The 22627-nt window shown below is 39.7% G+C and overlaps 2 protein-coding genes across 4 annotated transcripts; one reads left to right on the top strand and one right to left on the bottom strand.

Moving 5' to 3' along the window:
- Positions 1-326: 326 nt before the first annotated feature.
- Positions 327-5336, bottom strand: LOC127754185 (uncharacterized). 2 transcript variants are annotated; one of them, XM_052279663.1, is made up of 10 exons: positions 4811-5336; positions 3610-3763; positions 3164-3297; positions 2675-2874; positions 2280-2561; positions 2127-2185; positions 1989-2025; positions 1647-1869; positions 1406-1552; positions 327-1039 (listed from the first exon to the last, which is right to left on the bottom strand). In XM_052279663.1, the coding sequence occupies exons 2-10, from the start codon at positions 3752-3754 to the stop codon at positions 584-586; spliced, it is 1683 nt and encodes a 560-aa protein (XP_052135623.1). In that variant the 5' UTR covers positions 3755-3763; positions 4811-5336; the 3' UTR covers positions 327-583. The 2 variants fall into 2 exon arrangements, with proteins under 2 accessions (XP_052135623.1, XP_052135624.1); XM_052279664.1 differs by lacking the exon at positions 4811-5336 and adding an exon at positions 4262-4295.
- A 9818-nt stretch (positions 5337-15154) lies between these two features.
- On the top strand, positions 15155-22509 carry LOC127753704 (protein NLP2). 2 transcript variants are annotated; one of them, XM_052279117.1, is made up of 7 exons: positions 15155-15320; positions 15428-16319; positions 19561-19602; positions 19680-20423; positions 20956-21082; positions 21273-21494; positions 21579-22509. In XM_052279117.1, the coding sequence occupies exons 2-7, from the start codon at positions 15522-15524 to the stop codon at positions 22247-22249; spliced, it is 2604 nt and encodes an 867-aa protein (XP_052135077.1). In that variant the 5' UTR covers positions 15155-15320; positions 15428-15521; the 3' UTR covers positions 22250-22509. The 2 variants fall into 2 exon arrangements, with proteins under 2 accessions (XP_052135077.1, XP_052135076.1); XM_052279116.1 differs by having other exon boundaries at positions 21273-22509.
- Positions 22510-22627: the final 118 nt, after the last annotated feature.

The raw sequence follows: 22627 nt of genomic DNA, 5'->3' as shown, positions 1-22627 counted from the left end.
TAGGAGTCCCACATGGCGGTTTGAGAGCGTTTGTAGGAAGTTTAATGGATTTTTAGTATATAATTGATTGATTGATTGATGGTGGGATGTAATTCTTTAGCATTGGTTTTCTAAAACAATAAGATGCTCGCGTAGATGCGTGAGTTTTTTCTTCCTAGTTCATGATAACAATCCATCTCTCTCCCGAATTCAAAATAGCTAATAAGAGAAGGGACACCATATTGATCAAAGAATAGATTGTATTTCAATCAAATTTCGTAACCTTTTGCAGTTCATGTACAAAAATTTAATCATCCCCCCCCCCCCCCCCCCCCTCCCTCCTTTTCCTATACCATCACCAAAATTCATCCATGGCGGGCGGATGGCTGGATTCTCCATACCATCCCCCAAAACAAACAAAACAAAAACCCCTTTTCTTTTTCACGTCGACAATGGCGGCCGGCGAGCGAGCGCGCGGCGGTGGACGATCTCTCCTTGGATCAGTCTCTACCGCCGGCGGCGACCGCCATGAATTGAATCCTCTCAACCTCCAAAATCGCCCAAGAACACCTCAAAAAACAACTCGATCGGTGTGTGTTTGAGCTCACGCTCGATCGACCATGGCGAGGACTCGCACTTTCTTGGCGTGCATCTCGGCGAACTCGGCCTCCGAGATCTCCGAGTTGGACGACGACGTCAGGTGCCTCACAGAGTGGCGGTCGTCGCCGGCGTGCCGCGCGCCGCCGCCGCCGCCGACGACGGCGGCGGCGGCGGCGAGCACGAGCAGCGCCGTCGTCGCCGCGGAGAGCGCAGCGAGCGCGGACCACGCCGCGCGGGCGCCGCGGGACAGCGGCGCGCACTGGCGGCCGACGATGTCGGCGAAGCCGGACTCGACGAGCTCGCAGGTGAGCAGCCGCTCCGTGCCCGGGAAGATGTCGAGCATGTTCTGGATGGAGCTCGTGTACGTCTCCACCTTGCCGTAGTCGATCGCCGACGAGAGCTCCGCCGGCGCGCAGTGCGCGCCGCCGCCCAGGTCCGTGCACGTCAGCCTCCTCAGGATCTAGGATCAAACACAATGCAAGCGCCATCGGTGTCAAGCTTTGGGTTCTGAAACCTCTTTGTGTTCAGAATCTTTCATGGCTCTTATGAAACACATGAATTTTACATGTTTTTTTTTACAGAAATTTGTTCAGTTCACGTGAAATTCCTCCAAAAATCATACTCTCTCCGTTTTGTATTATAATTAGCTTTTAGCAATATTTTGAAAATAAGATAAAAAAAATTTCAAAATATATTCAACGTTATATCTAATAAAACTAATTTGATATTGTATATATTATTATATTTTTTATAAACTTAGTCAAATTAAGAAAAAGATCAATGCAACTTATAATATGAAACAGAGAGTATATGATGAAGAGCTTACCTGAGGGATGTCTCCGATGGTGGCGGCGCCGGAAGGGCAATTCTCCGGCCGGTACCGGAACTCCGGCGGGCCGGCGAACGGATTGCAGATATAATCCAGCTGCTTCACCCCGTACTCCGACTTTATCGTGTAAATGTTGGAATTCACCTGAACATTAACATTGAAACTAATTAAATCACTAGTTCACTACACATTCAGAAACAAAATTTGACTCTTCAGAAACACAAACTCTCCAAATCACCTGATCAATGATGTCGTGGATGCCTGCGCCGACGTCGTGCAGGATCACGCTGCCGGAGAATTTCTCGCTGCAGGGGATGATGGTGCCCAGCGTGCTGTTCTTGGGGTCAAGCTGGTACTCCTCCAGCGCGGCACAAGTGTCGCCGGCGAACTCGTCGAGGAAGTAGTACAGGCCGAAGTACATCCAGATGAGTGCTGTCAGGATCCAGCAGATGGCTATGCACCTATTTGTTGCAGACAGTTAATTGTAATTAGATTACAATGGTGTGAAAACTAAAGTTTCACTGGTTTGTACTAGCTTGAAATGGATGGGTTTCTGAGTTCTGAAGGATATGATACTCACAGGTTGCACAATTTTTGTAGCCTTAGAGGCCTCATTACTGCAGCCAAAGATTCAAAATCACTTTGATAGTTTCAGATGCAATCACTAATCAGTAATATATATTTGAATATTCTGGAAATTTGGAGAGTTTTTGCTTACCCAGCAACGCAAGAACGGCGAAAAGATTCAGAGTCACAGTTAAGATGGTCACAGCTTCCCTGAAATTCATTGTCAGTGTGAGTTCACATGATTATAAGTGGTTTTCTACTATTCTGAAACTACAAATCTGTGGAAAATGTGTATAATTCTCACAATATGTTGATCCCTTTGCTGACCAAACGCATGTTCTTCTCTGCCTTTGACTGAATCTCCACTGCTTCAGAGTTGAGGGCCTTCACGGTTGAGTTCAGATGATCAAAAGCTTGGCTGTTATTGTTATATAGCCTTGATGTGTTCTGCATCTTCTCAATGGCTTCTGTTATGTTGTAGATTGTCGCCGTTGCCTCAAGCGCAGTTCTGCCGATGATCTCTTTGACAGCTTCTGCTCTTGAATGAAATCTCACGGCACCGCGAATCGCGATTGCTGATGCAACTCTGCACAATTAACGAGTACTAGATTACTAACTGAATAGATACATATGTTGCCAGATTTGCAACAGTAGTAGCAGTTGACAATGTGATGGCTGTTCATTTTGTGAGTAACTTACATGACAAAAGCTGCAAGGAGAATGAAAATTATCATAGAACAGATGTGGAATCTTGCGAGGAAATAATTCATGTCGCCATATCCGGTGTTCCTTTTCGCAAAGAAAATCTTTGAGATGAGGAGAGCTCCCACAAAAATAATTCCACCGATAAGCCATAATGCTGCAATAACGTATCCAGGTCTACCTGTAAATATTGTCGACTGAAAAAGTAGCATAACAACTATCAGTTTTTCCCCATCTCTCATTATATTAAGTTCTCTGGTCTGATGCAACTTATATCAATGTATTAAGTTACTTTCTGTACACTCGGAGCAACATTTATGGCTAAGAAATGATTTTTCATGCATTCAGTTAGTAATTTTTATTTGAGAACAAACTACTATTCTGTGACAATGATACAAATTTTTGTCCCATCATAAATTTGACAGGAACTCAGAACAGTAAGAAGTGCATATGACTGAATATTTGTGTTTATAGATGAGAACTTACACTCCAGTAATGTTTGTTTGTGATATTGTATCCCCCCTCATACTTCCTTAAGCCGTCAAGAGGATCGACTCTTCTTATTCTTCTCGAAAGAGTGCTATCCGATCTGTTCGTCATCTCTGACAAAATTCTGCCCACTGATCAACATAAACAAGGATCAACGACCATTCAGAAGCAAAGATTATACTACAGACAAGTACAATGCCAAGTTGGCAACTAGAGCAGTAAAAACATAGCACATGAATAATATACCATAGACAAGCAGAATGTCAACAAGAGAAGTACTAAAAATATAAATAAAAAAGGGAGAACATACTACGGAGTACGGACAAGAATAACTTCATATAGGACAATTCATCAGGATATTCTTTTGACATCTCTATTATTATTTTAACTGGACTTGATGCTCATGTTACTCAAAAAGGTGAAAGATGAGGATTGTTACTCACCTGCTCCATTGTGGGGTGAGCTTTTCTTGAGGTGGTGTTGAGTGATTTGGCCCTGGGCTTGTGCTTGTGTTGCATGCAAGCTGCATGTGATTGCTGCAAAGCAGCAAAGCAGGAACACTAACTGCTCCAATCTCCTCGATTCCATGTCAGTAAACTGCCATCAGAAAAGCTCCAAAACATTAGTTTCCAATCTCACACCTGAACTTACAATACAAGAAAGAGTAAAAACCAGCAGCTGGTGATTTTGCAGGGTCGAAAAAAATTTCCCGTTTGCGCTACGCCCATTGGTTAATTTGTAGCAGTTAACTGATATACTATACTGAATAATGCATAGCAGCATGATAAGAGTGCACTGCAGATCAACCTGCAATGGAATGCTGTCTATGATGGTGATTGGTGATGAACAGTTACACTTTCAAGTCTGATTAGGGCAAGGTTAGTATGAATGCTAGGTCTGTTTCTCAGCCTAACTAAAAACGTATTGCACGGTCTGTTTGGACTAACTTTGAGAAAGATGGTTTGATTTTTCTGGCCCATTTTGAACGTCTGAATTTTTTTTCGTCCTTACGTGCCTAACCTTACTAGTACTAGTATCGAGTCTGAGTGAAACTTCTGCTTTTTTTCGAGAATACAGAGTGAAACTTCTGCTCACATTGGAATTCAATTCAACTCCGTTGAAAACTGTGAGATTGACTGACAGTGGCGTTTAGACACACCAACACGACCACACGAATTTGTGGGTAAAACAGGGGTATCGGTAAAATGTCTGGGAATGAGAAAACAATCGATCATCGATATTCATATCGAAAAGATTGTTCATTCATCTGAAAACTCCGAGAAAAACGATCAAATGTACTAGCAGAGTATCAAACATGCACCAGAGTTCATAATTTTTCAGACTTTCAGAGAGAGAGAGCCAAACAAGAGGAGAGAAACATGATCCTGGTAATAATCAGTTTCTTCTCATTGTAAGGTCTGAGCAAAGAAAACGTAGGAACAACATCTGTATAGTTCATCAGGCAACAAATGAAAATAAAATCCATTGACCGCCCAAGAACTCGAGATCATCATTACTTTTTCGAAAGATCAAGAACAAGAACAAGAACTCGAGCTGTCAAAACCTCAAGAAACAGAGCAGAGAACAGAACAGAACAGAACAGAGCAATGAGAATTCCGATCAGGAAGAGCCGCGAGAACTCACCGAGAATCTCCTTCTCCCATATGCAATCCGAGCTCCTCCTCCAGCTTTTGTAGCAGCACAGGACAGGAGTGGCCGGCTCAGCACCTTTCTTCTTCTTCTTCTTCCTCAGGTCTCTCTCGCCATTAATCCAAACCTCCAAAACCTGGCCTCCCTTTCTCGCTCACCGCCAAGCTCAAATCACATCTCTGCCTCTCTCTCTCTAAAGTAGCAGAGCTATATATATATTTATATATTTATATGTGATGGAAGAGGGAAAAGGTAGCTAGCTAGGTCAATTAATCCTTTTCTTGGGCATGGAGGAACAAGTAGCAGCGGTGATGGTGGTGATGGTGAACAAATCCGCGGAGCTAAGGAAGGAAAGGATTAATCTGACGAAGAGCAAAAGCAACGGGGAGCAGAAGCAAAGAATTAATACTGCTCGTGTAGTATGTAACAACTTTTTGTTTTTGTTTTGTTTTTTCTGTATCTGTGTATCTGTTCATCTGTGTGGCTGCCTTCTGTGACTCTCAGGTCAGGTTGGGTTCCTTTCTGCTTCCTTGCTTGCTTGCTTCCACGGCCGCCTGCGTACGTGTGAAAGTTGACGGGGGATGGGGAGTTTGTTTAGCCGGGACAAAGTTGTAAAATTGGTGGGGGGTTGGGGGGGGGGGGGGGGGGGGGGGGGGGTTTGCACAGTTGACCTTGTCGTTTTTTGGTATTGATTATGGTGGCAGGGTTCCCCAAACTGTTTTGGATGGGGTTACCGTCATCCCCCAATTTAACGGTTATTGCAGTTATCATATACGATAATCTTCTCAGTTTGTCATTACTTAGGAGACAGATCCCGTTGATACATTTAAAGCATCGTTGTGTTAGTATTAGGAAACGCATCAGCGTGTGCGTAACTATGGGCATCCGGATCCAATGAGCATCATCAATGAATGGAGGATAGTTTGCAACCTTACTTAGGCTAGTTAGGCTATCAACTTTCCCAACTTTAGTTATACTCCCTCATTTCTCTATAAGAAAGTTGTTCTAAAAATTCATATTCATCTAATTTTAATTTTTAAGTTTTTTTTAGTTAATGCTTAATTAAGCATGCGCTAATGGGTTGTTCCGTTTTACGAACGGGAAGATGGAGTTCCCAACCTTCACCTCCGAACATCGTCGTAACACCACAAAAAATATGCTTCTCCAATATAACAAAGTTTAAATATTAACATGACAGAGACAAAGGTGAATCCTGTAGGAGTATAGGGACATGAATGAAAATTGGCTAAATCACATGGATATGATAATTTGTATCTCCCTCAAAATATGTTTCAACGTGTTAATTTGTTCAAGCATACTCTCCACATGTTAATTTGTTCATTCGAAAAATGACATCAAGGCCTAGAGGACTATTATCTTTAAAAAAAAACGACCCCATTGTTTGGCTTATTTGTGGAATAAACCAAGCAGCATATTTGCAAACGAAAGTAATTTCTGAATAAAGCGTTTATATATATATATATATGTTTTCTTAGTGATTTAAAAATAAATGCTGAAAAATAAACTTCGATTAAAATAACCCTAAAATTAGCTTCAAATTTAAGTTTAAAAATTTAAATTTTGGTTAATAAGCATAAGCCTAAGAGAAAGGACGAGACTGAAGGACTAGAGTGCAAAACAGAATATTTTCAATGTTTAAGGGGGTTGCATGGGAAAGGAACCTGCAGGCAAAAGGGGGCAAAACGATTCTGCCGTGTTTCTTTCGGCTCTAACTTTTGTTCTCTTTCCTTGTGTTCACAATGGCATGCAGGAAGAAAATTAAATAAATACATATTTTTTTGGTTTCAGGGAAAAAAAATGTGGCGCCTTGGAACTCACAAGCCTAATTAATGGAGTATCTACATTACCTTTACTGCTTAGCTAGTTTTGGTAGTATCAGTGGGAATGTTGATTGAGTAATGAAAAAGCCAGTAGGCTAATTGGACTCGCCACAAGCAAAAAGGAACAGGAGATGTGTAGATATGAGAAGCAAAGGAAAGTATCTCGTGGGGGCCACTCAAAGGTCAATTGGATTTTATGCGGTTTAGGCATGACAGAACCAAACTTTGAGACTCCCATATACATTTAACTCAAACTCAAAATCACACTAAGATTCTGATGTGCCCCCACTGTCTTAAAATACTTGTTAGTCTTACATTTCAAACCATTTTTTGGATAAAATATCCCATCACTATCGCTCACAATTCATCCACACCTCTCATTGTCATCCACATCACTTTTAGTTAAAAAAAAAACTAACACTACTGTTGTAATTAATAGAGGTATATCGGTAAGTTATGATCGCTTCATATTTTATTTGAAATTATTAGAACGATAAGTAATTTAAAATGAGGGGACAATATTCTCAAGTTTTGTCGGCCTAATTGGATGATATGCTAGAGTATATGCTAGGTTGGTCAATGCTTATTCATATGCTTTTGCGTGTATATGGTAGAGTTGATTGCCATTGTAAGCCCAATACACTTATTTTATTATTGATATGTCTTACAATTACAATGTTTCAAGGTGCGGAACCTCTTTAGGCCCTTGCAACAAAGGAGTTTAATTATACAGAAAATTTCTCTATTTGGTCCTTTGAATCATAGAACAGCTAAAAAAATCCAACGAAATTTCATTGGATTAGATCAAAACACAAGGATTTGGAGAGAATATATTAAATGAAGTCCAACCGTAAGAGAAAAAAGAAATTATTTACGTCTATATCCTTTTTCTGATTATTTACGTCTATATCCTTTTTCTGATTTCTCGGACGTTTCAACTTATATTTTACTCCTTCCATCTACTTTTGATAGTCATATTTCATCTTGTCACATAGATCAAGTATAAGTAATTCAACTTATTATCTATTTAAACATGCTACTAGTCATTCCTCGTAAACAAGCGATTCATTAATATTTACATTTCTCGATGCCCATATAGCCAATCTTGTGTGGAAGAATGGAGAGTCATGCATTAAATTCGAGGAAGTCATTAAGGCCATGTTTGTTTCAGCTTAAAATTATTGTAATCTAGATTATTAAATCAGATTACTCTAAGCTGGATTGTAATAAGCTGACATAGAATAAGCTGCGAGCTGTTTGTTTCTCTGGATTATTGGAGGCATCTGAGGGTAGTGGGTCTTTAGCCACCCAATAATCTAAAAAAAGCTCCTCCACAGGAGATTATTAGATTACAGTAGTCTGGCTTATAGATTATAATAATCTATCATAATAATCTACTTATCTGTTTCAGCTTACTCCTAATAATCTAGATTATAATAATGTTAAGCTGAATCAAACAGGGCCTAAGATGATAAGTTGTTGAATTGAAATATGCCTATCAAAAACAATTTTTTCTTTCAGATTTGAAAATATTATTATCAAAAATAGATAGAGGGAGTATTATATACTCTAAATCTATATTTTCTTACTTGTTTTACATGTTCTAATAATAATTCTATTAAAGCAATCCTGTATACCAACTTCCGACTTCGATGCGAATCAGCGCACGCACAAAAGGATACGAAGGGGTTGACAAGGATGGTGTCGACAAATTAATAAAGCTGCTAGTAGGGTAGTAAAAACCAGGCAGCCAGCGACGGGGCCCCTTCTTTACCGGTGCATCTTTTCGTTAGATTTCGCTGGCCCCTTCGCCGTCACATAAATTCCCGACAGCGACGACGTCGGCCGTCGTCGGCGTATGGAGTCGGACATGAGAGAGAGAGAGAGTGAGAGAAAATAGCAAATTAAAGAGAATGGACGGTTGAGTGCTCGCGTCAACGGAACAGCTTCCAGACGTCAAACTCGCCGACTAGCCGTACCTACACTTTCTTTCGTTCTTGTGCCCTTTGATTTAGGATCTAGCCGTGTTTAGTTCCAAACTTCCAACTTTTTTATTACATCAAAACTTTCCAACACACATAAACTTCTAACTTTTTCATCACATCGTTTTAATTTCAATCAAACTTCTAATTTTAGCGTGAACTAGATTAGTGCCAAAATAAACCTTACCAAATTTTGTCAATACCAAATTTTTGCAAATTTACAATATTGCTAAAATTTTGATAGGATTGGCTTAATAATGTTGTCAAAATTCTATACACATTGTCAATATTTGGTAACAACTAAACATAGCCACATAATTATCAATTTTACCAAATAATGATATAGTTAAAAATGTTATCAATCTGAACAGACCCTTAATTTGTTCAATTTGGTCCTCGATTCGTGTTAATATAATTCGGCATGCATACTATACATAAACCTATCAACCAAGCAAAAATTCAAATTTTAATTCTTATTTTTTAGTTGATTTTGATATTTTATAATTCTCCGGTATTACTTTCTAAATAAATAATATAATTATTTTTCGTAGCTAATAAACAGCGAAAAAGTGGGACCAATGAAGAAAATCCATTAAAATTTACATTCTAAAACCTCAAAATTATAAAAGAAAAATATAAATTATGTAAATTATACTAGTTGAGTCCTAGGTATGAGAAAATACCGACTATGCCACTGAGTGAGGCTATAGGTGTGTCCGGGTACAAAGACAAACGGGGCATGTAAGTTGCATACGTAGTTCTGGGGTCTTCCGTTGGTGTATGTAGGTGGTGCGCACGTGCATCAGGCTATTTTCGAGCCTCTTGTATGTTTGTAATACGTGCTTATCGAGTTGGTACTTAATCCGTTTTATATTATAAGTTATCCTACTTTTTTTCTTAATTAAACTTTTGTAAGTTTGATTTTATAAGGTATAGCAATAATCAAAATATATATTCAGTATTATATATATATATATATATATATATTAATTGAGAAAACTAATTTGATGTTATCGATGTTACCAATTTTTTTCTATAAATTTGTTCAAACCTAAAGAAGTTTGATAGAAAAAAAATCAAATGTGATTTGTAATATGAAACGGAGGGAGTGCTTCCGTTTTAAACTATGATAATTTCTCTTTTTTAGGAAATATAATAATTTCTTTTTCAAAAATATAATAATTTCTAACTATAAATTTGGATATATATTATCGAGATATATAGTCAAAATTATCAGTATTAATTTTTGTGTTGGTTTGTTGGATGGTCTGGCACATCCAGCGTGCACTGCACCACACGCGACACGCGCGGCTGTTTGTGGACTCGTGGTTGTTCTTGGCTAGTACTCCATCTCACTGGGCGCCTGGTCAAGCCGTCAGTACGTACGTAGTACGTGTGCGTGAGTCGACGGTTAGCCACGCCTGCACCATACGTGTATATGTATACGGCTGAATTTTTTTTCTCCCTAATTAATAACTGTAGCTATTTTCCTCGTCTATCTGGTCATCTCTTTGTCATCTTTAGCAAAAGCAAGAGTGGCGTAGTGCCGTAGCCTAGTAGGATGTACTCCATAAGACTCTACTTTTTAGTTTAAAATTTTGTCTAATAGGTTCTTTCTTTTAGAAAATATTGTCATAGATACAATCTTTTTTAGTATGTCTCTTTAATACTATTCCAACCTTTTCTTCTTGTTTTAGCCATTGAATCAACAACACTCTCTCATCCTCTTAGGCTGAGTTCGGTAGCTAGAGTTCTCAGCTCGCTCCCCTCTTTTTTCTGCGCGCACGCTTTTAAACTGTCAAACGGTGCGTTTCTTTGTAAAATTTTATATACGAAAGTTGCTTAAAAATCATATTGATCTATTTTTCAAAAAAACTAATACTTAACTAATCATGCGTTAATGGACTGTTCCGTTTTCCATGCAGCAATGATTAGTTGCCAACCCCAGCTACCGAACGCAGCCTTTATTTCCTCTCCATAATAATAAGGGTACACTAATATTTTAATCTGTTGTTTAATTTTTTCAATTGCATAAAACAATAATCTTTTAGGATGAAGGAAATACATATTACTTCCTCGTTTCATATTATAAATCATTTAACCTTTTTTCTAGTCACTTTTTTAATTTGACCAAATTTATAGAGAAATTTAACAATATTTATCATGCCAAACTAGTTTAATTTAATTAAGTGGCGGTTCTAGAGGTTTTGAGGGTGGCCCTTGGACCACCCTCCATTTTGGCATAGGAGTACCCTGTCCTTCAAATCTGATGAAAATTTTGACAAAATAGATGTTATTTTGACATTATGCAGTTTTGAAGAATGGGGTAGGACCACCCAATGAAAATTCATGGAATCGCCACTAGTTTAATTAAATATAACATTGAATATATTTTGATAATATGTTTGTTTTGTGTTAGAAATGTGTTTTTTCTACAAACTTTATCAAATATTTTTAAGATTGAATTTTTAAAAAAAAGTCAAAGCGACTTATAGAACGTGAGACTTGGTTGGCTAAAGAAAAACATCATCTATTTTCTATTGCAATTTAATTAGGACATCGGCATAATATCAAGTACGCATTCTCTGTTTTTTTAGTTCGCACATTGATTTGAAGGGTAGTCTCTCAAGGACCACCACACCCTTCTTCTAGAATTCAGCTCATGTGTCACGTTTTCTTTATGGCTGTTATACAAGACCTTATGTACTAATTAATTAACTGAATGGAGAAATACTCGTGTCTTCGCTTGAATTTGGACCATTTTCTAGCTAGGCAGGCTCATCTACGTGTGTCGTCGTATCATTTTTGAGATTTTACAAGAGGGCATATCCAACTGCTCATACGCACCACTGAAAATTAGAATTCAGTTCCCCTGCACTGAGAATTTGTTCGATGAAAGCCAGATAATGTTGTCTCTTGATCAGAATGCGTATATATCCTCGATCGCTAGCTTGAGATCGATGAATTTGAATGTGTGGAAGGAATTAATTGAGCACCATATATATCAGTTTTCTATCGTAGAGAAAAAGTGTATATTGTACGTATTTTCCAGAGACCGTCTTCGTCTGAAGATATATGAATATATTTGCAGCAGATTGGCTTTATCCAAAAAAACTATATCCCAATTCGAAAAAATAATGCTAGGTAAGATATTGTCTCGCGACAATGGGTGGAAGGAAAAACAAGAAGATAATAGTTAAGATATTGTACATATATGTTGAGATAGGTCGACCATGCGACATATACTTCCCAAAAATGTCTTCTTCAAAGTTTATTGCACATCGTTTTCATGATAATTTGCGCACAATTCGTTGAACATGTATATACACTTTAGTATATAGATTTTGCACAAGAGAATTAGCCACAACTTGCACGAATTCTGTTGTATACAAATTGCATATATCGTACATGATGGAAAAGAGATTGCGGGCGATGTCTCTTTCAAGCATACTCAACTTTCTTTTTCCTTTTTTTTTAGGGGGGAGGGGGGGTCAGAAAGTAAGCACAGTTTGACGTTGTATCAGCAAAGTTAGAGTTTGTTTTACAGTATTATTTTTTTCGCCTTTCATTTTTATGTTTGTTATGTAGGATCAGTTAATTTAGTGTTTCATCGCTTCAACTTGCAAACTAACTTAAATTTAAGTCCTGCTTAAGCACAGAGCCATGGAATTTTCCGGACGTTCATGAACCTAGTATTAATTTCTCGGTATAGCTCCAAAAGGAAGAAAAGGGAACACTTGAGTCTGGTTGGCTAATGTCGTTCATATACTAATGACAGAGAGTCCATCATTTCAGGGCTTCGTATGTGTTCGGCATCCCCTTTTTCTAACTCATCTTCCTCGTTTTCCGCGTGTACGTTTTCAAACTGCCAAACAACACGTTTTTTTAAAAAGTTTCTATATGAAAGTTGCTTAAAAAATCAAATTAATTCATTTTTTAAAAAAATAGTTAATACTTAATTAATTACATGCTAATGGATCGCTCCGTTTACCGTGCAGAGGGGATGAGTTTCCATCCGATAGATGCGAACACAACCTAATGCATGCTAGAGAGAGTCTACCATTTCAGGGTCTGTGAACCCCTAAATTATTTGCTTGCTTCTCTCTTCGATTCCTTAACCTTTAGATGGAACTCCCATATACATGTATGTCGAGAGAAATAAAAGCTTGAGTGTATATTGTTCTCCTTCTCCCCGCTCAAAAGATATTCTCACAGTTGTGAGTCGTCCAAGATGGTTAAACACCGTGGATCGGCCCATGGGCCTAAACTATGTATAATCACGGACACGCCCCAATAAAAGCATTCCAATACTCCCTTGGACTCCCTCAGTTGAAGTGAATTTTCGAGACACCGTCTCTATTCTCAAATGGGATAAGTTTACTCAGGGTCCCTCATCTTAACATCGAGTTTGAATTACACTGTTGAATTGCAATACAGGTATAATGTATATCTTGCAAAACCGAGTATACCCTAGGACTAAGAGCAGTATAGTGCTCGATCTTAACTGACATGGCGAGTTAACCACAGTCACCCTGGTCAGAAGTGGAGCTAGCTCTCGGGCAGGTCGAGTGGCCGCCCGGGCTACGCCGCTGATGTCTTCAGTGTATATAACCTTTGATGTTGAAAATATTAGTTGATTACTAAAAAAGTTAGTACTCGCCCGGGCTTCACGATATCTCTGGCACCGCCACTGACCCTGGCTGAGTGAGCATTGGACCTATATGGGGCCCACATATCAGCAACCAGCTCATCTTTCTCTTCTCTCTCCTTCATTTGGGTTCTACACTGACTTAGCCGGGTTGACCATAGTCAACTCTTCATGTCAGCCAAAAGTGAACCTAATACTATCCTATCTTGATATCTTGGGTTATTGGTTTTATAAGTTAAGGAGACACATTATATATGCATTGCGGTTTAATAATGTAACTCAAACCTAATGTTAAGATGAGAGATACCAAAATGACCGATAAGTTTAGGGACACAAATGCATTTTAAAAGTTTAGGGACCCATATGACATACAACATAAGTTTGGGGACTACTACTGTACTTAAATCTTTATTTTTTTTCCAAATAAGATGGCCATATTTATATCCCTATGAACACATATGAGATTGAGCCGGCATATCTTGAGATTGACGAAATTACCATGGGCGACTCGCCGTCAATGGTACGTCGCCTACCACTGAAAGAATAACTAGCCGTAAATACGAGCACCCATATCAAGTCTAGGAACATACCCATGTTTCACCACAAGGAACATACCTAGTTGAGCTATACTCACTTCGCAGACTTTTAAATTTTAAGAGTATATCAACTGGATTCGACAACATGTCTTAATTATACAAAAAATAATATTGAAATCATAATCAATAGGAAAATGAAATGATATTTAAATTGTGATTGGTTGGGAAAAGAAGTAATGTAGAAATTAAATTTCATGATGGATTTAGCTGAAAAACTACTTACTACTTAACAGATCCCGTACACACGGGATAACTACTACCACTAAATATCTAGCATCTTATCCTCTTATTTGTCTCTTCCCCTTCCATCTCTCCCTCTCTCTCTCTTTGACTACCACCCTCATGAGCACAGAGACGACGATGGCGGTTAGTTGCACGGGGTGGCATGTTGGGCGTGGAGGACGCTCGGCCCTCTCTCCTTCGCCAGCGCTAGGGAGACATCACCGTGCGGAGCTGCTCCCGCCGGCTCAGGAACGCGCGGCGCGGCATAGCGGTGAAGCGGCGTGCGAGCTCTCGTGCCGCCGCGGCCGCTGACGAGGACCGCGAGCTCCTCCGTCCCTCCACCCCACGCGACAGTGCTGCATCGCCGCTGCTCCCCTCCGTCCATCTGCCTCCCCACGCCGGCGGTGTTGCGCCGTTGCTCGCATCCATTCCTTAGATACCTGCAGGTACCCCTCGCACTCCATTCCACTTTGGCCAATTCCTCCACCCCCACATCGCAATGCTTCATCGTCGCTTGCACCCCTTTCTCATGTGTGTTTTTCTCTTTTTTTTTGCTTGATGATTTCCTTAGCTGATTTTTTCTCCGGCCTATATGGATAGTATCGATTCCCCTGTCCCATCCTCTTGAATCTCTCCAATTCTATAAGTACCAGATACCAGGTAGCACACACCACCAGATACTAAGTACCAGGTATCAGGTACCAGGTATACTAGGTATCAGGATCAGCCTATCAGGTACCAGCCTGTGCTGTGCTGGGTACCAGGAGGGAGCACACGTTCACCACGTGGAATCTACCTAGAGGAAAGGAAAGGGAGTAGTCACTTAAAATATCCCGTAGCAATGGATTCCGTTGTGTAGCTACCCTCTATTGTTTTCAAAGCTATACTCCTTTTCGATGGGCATAGATTTGACAGTAACGCAAAGGATCAATTCTCCCTCTAAAAGCTCCAATTTCTTTCTTGGAAAAGAAAAACTTTCCAAATTTCAAACCAACAAAAACAAGCTGAAACATGAAAAGCTGAGAGACTGGCAAATGACGAAAATGCCCCCCCTCCCAATATCTCCTCTCACCCGTACCGTCAACTCCTCCCTATTCCATTCCCTTTTCTCCTCCTCCTCCTCCTCCTCACCGCCGGCGGCGAGCGGCCGGCCGGCGAGCAGAGCAGAGCAGAGGAGAGAGCCGACCTCCATCTGGGCTCCAATCGAAGCTGAAGGTATCCTCTTTCCCCTCCTCCGGTATGGCGTTGATCGGAGATTTCTTCCCTTCCCCCCTCCCCTCCAAATTACCTATTTTGATCCGGTTTCTTTGATCGTGGTGCAGCGCCTCGTCGTAGTTTGGGCAAAAGAAGTTTTGATTTTTTTTATTTATTTTGGGTGCTGAGGAAGAGTGTAATTGAGCTGTGAGGATTGAGAAGATGGATGGAGGTGGGACGCCGAATGGGGATCCGGTGCCGGACATGGACATGCTCATGCTGTCATCAGCGCTCGATGGCCTCGACAGCTACACCGACCTCGTCGCGGGTTCATCGGTAGCCGACAGCATCTTCTCAGCTCTTACCTGTTTCCCACCATCACAAGAACGATTGCTGCACGTCTCGACTCCTGTGGGTTCTAATTCTAGGCAAGATGATTCTGATGTTTCCATCACTAAGGAGGGTACAACAACAAGAAGAGGTGATTGCGCCGCCGGATTAGCTTCAGGTGAGCTGGTGGCCGCGGGAATTGGCTCTGTCCCGAAGCCGTTCGACGGCGTCACACTGACGGAGAGGATGCTCAGGGCGCTTGCGATGCTCAAAGAGGCGTCGGGTGGCGAAGCGATCCTTGTGCAGGTCTGGATGCCTGTGAGGAATGGGGAGCAGCATGTGCTGACTACCTCTGACCAGCCGTTCTTGCTCGATCAGAAGCTTACGGGATACAGGGAAGTCTCCAGGCAGTTCACATTCTCGGCTGAAGAAGGACCCGGCCTGTTCCCCGGATTGCCCGGCCGGGTTTTCATGTCCGGCATGCCAGAGTGGACGTCGAATGTGATGTACTATCATGGCTCGGAGTATTTGAGGGTTGATTATGCTAGGCGCCACGAGGTCCGTGGATCCCTTGCGATGCCGGTTTTCAACTCAAGTGGTGGGTCTTGCTGTGCGGTGTTAGAAGTAGTAATGACACGAGAGAAGGATAACTTTTGCTTAGAGATGGTCAATGTTTCGAATGCTCTGCAGGTTAGTACTTGTATTTGCCTTGCTATAAATTGTTCTCCTTTTCAGAATTGAACTGTTCCCATAATTTGTTTTTATCCATTTTCACTATGCCTTCAGAGTAACGCATGATAAACATTCAAATTAAATGTTTCAACATTTTTCATTTGTTTCATATAGGGAAATTTGAATAATTTGCTTACCTTGATCAACTTGAGGTCCTTGTTTGTCTTCAAAACATCCATAGCAAGCCTATGTGGTATAAGCATATTTATAAGTCACTGATAGGCTGATAGCTCTAGTGAGTAGTGATAGCTCTGAAAGTTGTTCTAGACCTTATGAAGTCGTGCTGTTATATATGTACAGATTTTGCAACTACCTTTTATCTAACTTCTTGTATGGAATAAATAACTTTTGTTAGATAGACACAGGTTTTGCTTTTGAAAGTTGGAACAATTCTTTCTGTTGATTCATGCTGACGAACTAAGCAGATTCAGTTTTTCTACTGAAACCATTTCTTCACCATTCATCGCCCCTTTTTTCTATTAATAGAAATGATCAGGAAATAAGAATTCATGCAGGAAATTAAAATGATATTGTGTTAGACGGTCTAACAGAGTGATATCTCTTTTCATCAAAGGGCACACATGACTTGAACACACAGCACAGAAAGAATGACTAACATCAGATGGACACCTTACAAACACAATTTCAGTCAATGCCTAGGCACTTACTTTCTCTGGTCCCGCTTACAGCTCTGCGCACTATTTTTTTTCTACAAAATAGCCCAGAAATCAACAGTAATGAATTTCATACATGATCTTGGTAGGGTCAGTCGGGAAGACAAGCTGAGTTTCTTGTCCTTTATATCACCCACAAACACAAGCCACCCCCAATCATCCAGAACTAGTTGGAATTTGGAAACCGGGCAATCCATCCAATCCCAAATATCCCCAATTGAGGTAGGTGATCTAGCATGATGTATGCTCAACTGACCATGAACTTTGCTAGCACACATTTTCAAAATGTTTCTCAGGACACTCACCGAACTTGCAATTCTGGGAACTCTTCTAACATGAGTTATCTTTAGTCAAAATATTTCTGCACAGCAGCCACGATTTTTTTTTTTCCTCTAAGGCTGGTTGCTTAGTCTCCCAGCAGATGTAAAGAATAAAGACGGCCATATACATAGCCTTTGTTAATCTCCTTTTGTCTTTCTAGAGCATCAGTAGATGCATATGTATCCACATCTTGCTTTAAGTAGCCGTAATTTCACAGTTCCATCTACAAGATCTCCTTCTGAAATGAATGCAATGGCTAACACCTCAAAAACTTTAGCCACTGAAACTTTTTGACTAAAAGTGAGATCATAAAGCCTAGTAAACTATTTTGCCAAAGAGCTATCTCCCAGCCAAACATCATCCGAGAAATGTGCATGTTCTCTGTTACCAATTATTTTATTGCAGAATGATAACAAAATGTCTTTGACAACTATCAATCCTGCGCAGAAATTTGAATCTGACTGTTTTGGTTTCAATAGCTATGGAGGAATTTTTGCCTGAATGCTTAGACCTTAGTAATTCCTGCCAAGGTCCTCCATGGTTCTCCAATTTCCATAGCCACTTCGATAAAATGCAGATATTCATGAGGTATAAATCAAGTATGCCTAGTCCACATTATGTTTTTTGGTGACAAACCACTGGCTACTTTACAATACGGTAATTTCTTGTATCTTCTTGCCATAAAAGCCTAGATCTAAAAACATCATTTTTTTTTTTTGCAAGGGACCTTCAACACACCTTTCAGAATGCTAAAAAGTGAAATCATATAAGAAGGAACATTACTAATACATGAATCAAGTAAAACTAACCTGCCACCAATTGGCAACTTCTTACCCTGCTAATTGTTTAATTTCTTTTCAACCTTTTCCTCTACCCCTTTCAAACCACTGTTCCTTTATTTCTTTTGTTATGAATGGGGATACCCAAATATTTAAATGGCAATATTCCCTTCTGACAGGTGAAAGTCAGAGCATAATCATCCTGTAGTTTTCGCCTCTGTAAAACAATACACTGCACTCTGATGAGAATTAATCTTAATACACTGTTTTGCTCAAACAAACAAATGATAAATATCACATTTCTAGACTCTAACAAACTATCATCCAATGAGAAAATAGTGTCATCAGCATATTGTAAAATTTCCAAGGACTCATTACATAAATATCACGTGAAGCGACTTAGAATACCTTGTTCTTGAGCTCTCTTAACCAGAAACTTATTTTTTTTCTCCTGCGACTAAATTTGTAGAGTTCTATAATTTCTGATGAGGCCTTTCAAATGATTAACTTCGGGTGAATTCCTATTTCTCCTACCCTTGGTTTCACACAGACTACATCTGGTCTTTTTCTTAAAGAGACCATAAAGGTATTTTCTATCTCGAGAAAAAATAATCTATAGTTTCCTCGTCTTTGAGGATTCAAGGTTTGTACTATCCTAGGAGGATTAATCAGCACTCTCCTGTACTGATCCCTCCCTAGTCTGCTCTTTGTCCTTGGATTTGATGCTACCAATATACATTTCACACTTTGGTTGTTCCAGGCCTTCAATAACCCATTGTTCCTCCTTTGTGCTGCCCAACGTTACGCCCAATTGCAATGCAATACTGCTAAGTACCTCTTCAAAGAATTAAGTACTGTAGGTCATATGTTTGCCTTCCAGTTTCTCATTCCAAATCTATGTGTTTCACTAAGTCGGATCAATATCATGTACTGGAGCAAGAAGAATGATTGGAAGCATAAATAGGTACCAAGTTTGTCTAATCAGGAATTAGTTTTACTTGGTAGTTGGTACATCCGAACTATTGGTGTGCTCTGTGCACTCATCAACTAGATTACTTAAAATGCTTTCTTTTATTATGTGGATGGTTCAGCTATGAGACATTTAGCTTTATTTTTGAGTTATTTATATAGTTAATATCAATTATTATTTGCTCTTATCACCAATATTATTAGTTTCTATTCTAATTTCTATGCATGGTACAAGGTTTGACTTTTGCTCAAATATGCTTAAAACTCTCCAGAGTTATGGCTTGTTTTTTCACCGTAGAGTTGCTATGGCTACTTTTTTTCACTTGAGGATGCTCATAATTGTTTCCATCCGAGCGTGCATATATGGTTGTAATTTGTTCTAGAACATTTTGTTATAAAGTTCATTTCATGATTGAATTAGCCTCTGAGCTTAATAGTGACATTGTAATCTTGCAGTCTGTTCAGTTAAGCACTGTCAATGCATGGAGACATTCTCAGGTACCAATCTACTACACAGTCAGTGCACATGGAGAGCTCATTAATTCAACATTTTCTTGCTTTACTTGATCTTGCAGAGCTATTCAAGGGACCAGAAATTAGCATTGATGGAAATATTCGATGTTCTGCAAGCTGTTTGTCAAGCACACTTGCTGCCTTTGGCACTTGCATGGATTCCAGTTTGCTCCAAAAGAGATGTGCTTGTGTCAGTAGAATATGGTGCAAATTTTGGTAAAAGGAACAAAGAAGTGCTTTGCATAGAGGAATCTGCATGTTATGTCAATAACACGAGAATGCGTGATTTTGTCCAAGTCTGTGCTGAACACCCCCTTGAGAAAGGACAAGGTGTCGCTGGAAATGCATATTTATCAAATAATCCCTTCTTCTCATCTGATGTGAAGGATTATGATATGCACGCTTATCCACTTGTCAATCATGCCCGTAAATTTGGTCTTCATGCTGCTGTTGCAATTAGGCTGCGGAGCACATACACCAAAAATGATGACTATGTGCTTGAGTTTTTTCTTCCAGTCTTGTGCAAAGGTGGTGGAGAACAACAGCTCTTACTTGACAGCATATCTGCGACTATGCGGAGAGTATGCAAAAGTCTGAGAACTGTTTCAGATGCTGAGTTGAAGGAAGATGTTACAAGAAAGCCATCAAATGAAAATCGATCAGGAACAAGATGCCCTTCACCTGTTAACCTTATTTATTCAGGCCGAGAAATTGATGTATCGAATGAAACAAAAACAAATACGCCTTTGGAATATCAGATAGAGGGCATTGATGAACAACTATCAGATACAAAAAGTACTAACAAGGTTGTTTCATCCTCAACATTCTCACTATGTGCTTTCATCCTCTCTTATCTGTCGTGTGGTCTGTTTTTCTTTGTGTGCTTTAGTCATTCAGACATGAACAATTGGAAGTGATAACTCTGCAGGATAGTTTTTTCAGTAAATTGTTTGAATAGTTCCTTACAGATTAAGCATTGTCCATTTTCTTGTGCTGCATTGCAATTTAACTGTATAGATCTGATCTCTTTGCATCATCTGGTGTTATTTTCTTGCTTTTTACTTCAATAAATATGTCCCAAATGTTACAGAGAACAACTAAAATGCTACTTAAGTAATTACTGTTTAAAATAGCTTACTTGTCAACGCCTTTGGAATTGAGAAATTTAAGCCCTGTAAGAAGTTACCTCGGAACCAATCTTTTCAATTTATAATCAGCATCTAAACAACCAGAAACTTCTATATATCCTGTAAATTCCGTATTGTGTTATTCATGTTACACAAAGTTGTAGTTTAACCACTTAAAATATTGTCTAATCTCCATTTATTTCTTTTGAAGTTAATAAAGTGTAGCAATGCATCCGACGGAGAGAAAAGACGCAGCTCAACAGAGAAGAGTGTTAGCTTAAGTGTCCTCCAGCAGTACTTCTCTGGCAGCCTGAAAGATGCTGCAAAGAGTATTGGTGGTAATTTGTTTATACTCTCATGATCTTTTTCTGATTTATTCTTATAGAATTCAATTAATTCCTACTAAATTAGTTCTGTTTTGTATGAAAAGCACTACTGCTAATACAAATGTATAAACAAACTAATCCAATTGTGTCATAGGAAGAGGAACTTACAGGATTTTTTTTATTCCTTGCTGTTACGTTGCAGTTTGTCCTACTACGCTGAAAAGGATATGCAGACAACATGGAATATCAAGGTGGCCATCTCGTAAGATAAAGAAGGTAAACCGATCCCTAAAGAAGATCCAGAACGTCATAAGTTCAGTACATGGAGTCGAGGGAGTGCTGAAATATGATCCTTCCACTGGATGCCTTGTTTCATCTGTTTCCCCTTCCATAGAGCCTGTATTGATGAATGTTGAACACAAAGGTTCTGATCCCCTACCTATTGAATCTGAACTTCCACATTTGAACTTCGAACCTGACTGTGATGCATATCGAAGAGAACATGCAGGCCAAGATGTACTCCACAAACTGCAGAATAAGCAAAATGGTGAAATTAATTTTGACATGGACGATGGAGAATTATTTCGAAACTCACATTCTACCAGAACATTGAGTGGGGCATTCTGTGAGGATATGCCAAATGGTTTATATGTTGCAAGGGAAATGACTGGCACGAGGACGGAGAGACTGGAGCACAAACCTTCATCAAGGGATTCTTTTTCTGCGCCACAAGAATACAGAATGGAGAGTGAGACTGACAAGAGCAATAAGAATTCCAAACAAAGCCTACCGTCCTCTTCCAGCATGACAGATTGCTCCACATCAAGCGGCGAAACTTTCAAGAGCATCAAGAGTCAGTCAGCTAACGAAAGCAACAAAACCGTCGTCGTAAAGGCGAGCTACAAGAATGACACCATAAGGTTCAAATTGCTACCATCCATGAAATACGAGCAGCTGCTCGAGGAAATAGCGAAGAGGCTGAAACTGTCAGTTGGCCTATTTCAGCTCAAGTACAAAGACGATGAGGGTGACTGGGTGATTTTAGCGAGCGATGCGGATCTCCAGGAATGCCTCGAGATACTTGACACCACCAGGTTGCGTATCTTGAAGCTTCAGGTGCAAGATGTTGTGTGTCCTATCGGAAGTTCGTCAGGTAGCTGCTCCATGTTACGTCCATAGGTTAGGATACTACTACAAATGCAAAAAATGAGAAACCAATCATGGAGTTTTACTTATTTTGAGTAATTGTACAAAAGGACGTAGGTATCTTGAGGAAAGCTAAGGTGCTAGTTTTGGTTTATGATCTTGAATATTCACAGTATGGTGCTTTGAAACATGTACATATTTATGAAACCCGGTGCAATAGAGTCGAAGGATGTTTGCAAATTTTGCTTTTTCACTAGTATTTAATGTTGAAGAACGCTGCGGATTTGGATCTACGGTGATCGACCTGTTTATCTGAACATATAATGTCCCAACTGAGTGTACGCCACTGTATTTCGTTTGCTAAATCATTCGTCAACAACTTCGATTGGTCAACAAGTTCAGGATTTTCTT

The sequence above is a fragment of the Oryza glaberrima genome, chromosome 11 (assembly GCF_000147395.1).
Source record: "Oryza glaberrima chromosome 11, OglaRS2, whole genome shotgun sequence".
NCBI lineage: Eukaryota > Viridiplantae > Streptophyta > Magnoliopsida > Poales > Poaceae > Oryza > Oryza glaberrima.
Note: the sequence above shows the minus strand (reverse complement) of the source record. Positions and strands in the feature narration are given on the sequence as shown.

Bases quoted from the DNA above. Each gene is read 5' to 3' on its own strand.
- LOC127754185 (XM_052279663.1), bottom strand. From the start codon at position 3,754: ATGGAATCGAGGAGATTGGAGCAGTTAGTGTTCCTGCTTTGCTGCTTT. The intron at 2,026-2,126 runs GTAAGCAAAAAC...CTTTGGCTGCAG, and splicing joins CGCCGTTCTTGCGTTGCTGG to TAATGAGGCCTCTAAGGCTA. The intron at 1,040-1,405 runs GTAAGCTCTTCA...GTTTGATCCTAG, and splicing joins CCATCGGAGACATCCCTCAG to ATCCTGAGGAGGCTGACGTG.
- LOC127753704 (XM_052279116.1), top strand. From the start codon at position 15,522: ATGGATGGAGGTGGGACGCCGAATGGGGATCCGGTGCCGGACATGGAC. The intron at 19,603-19,679 runs GTACCAATCTAC...TTGATCTTGCAG, and splicing joins ATGCATGGAGACATTCTCAG to AGCTATTCAAGGGACCAGAA. The intron at 21,083-21,272 runs GTAATTTGTTTA...GTTACGTTGCAG, and splicing joins TGCTGCAAAGAGTATTGGTG to TTTGTCCTACTACGCTGAAA.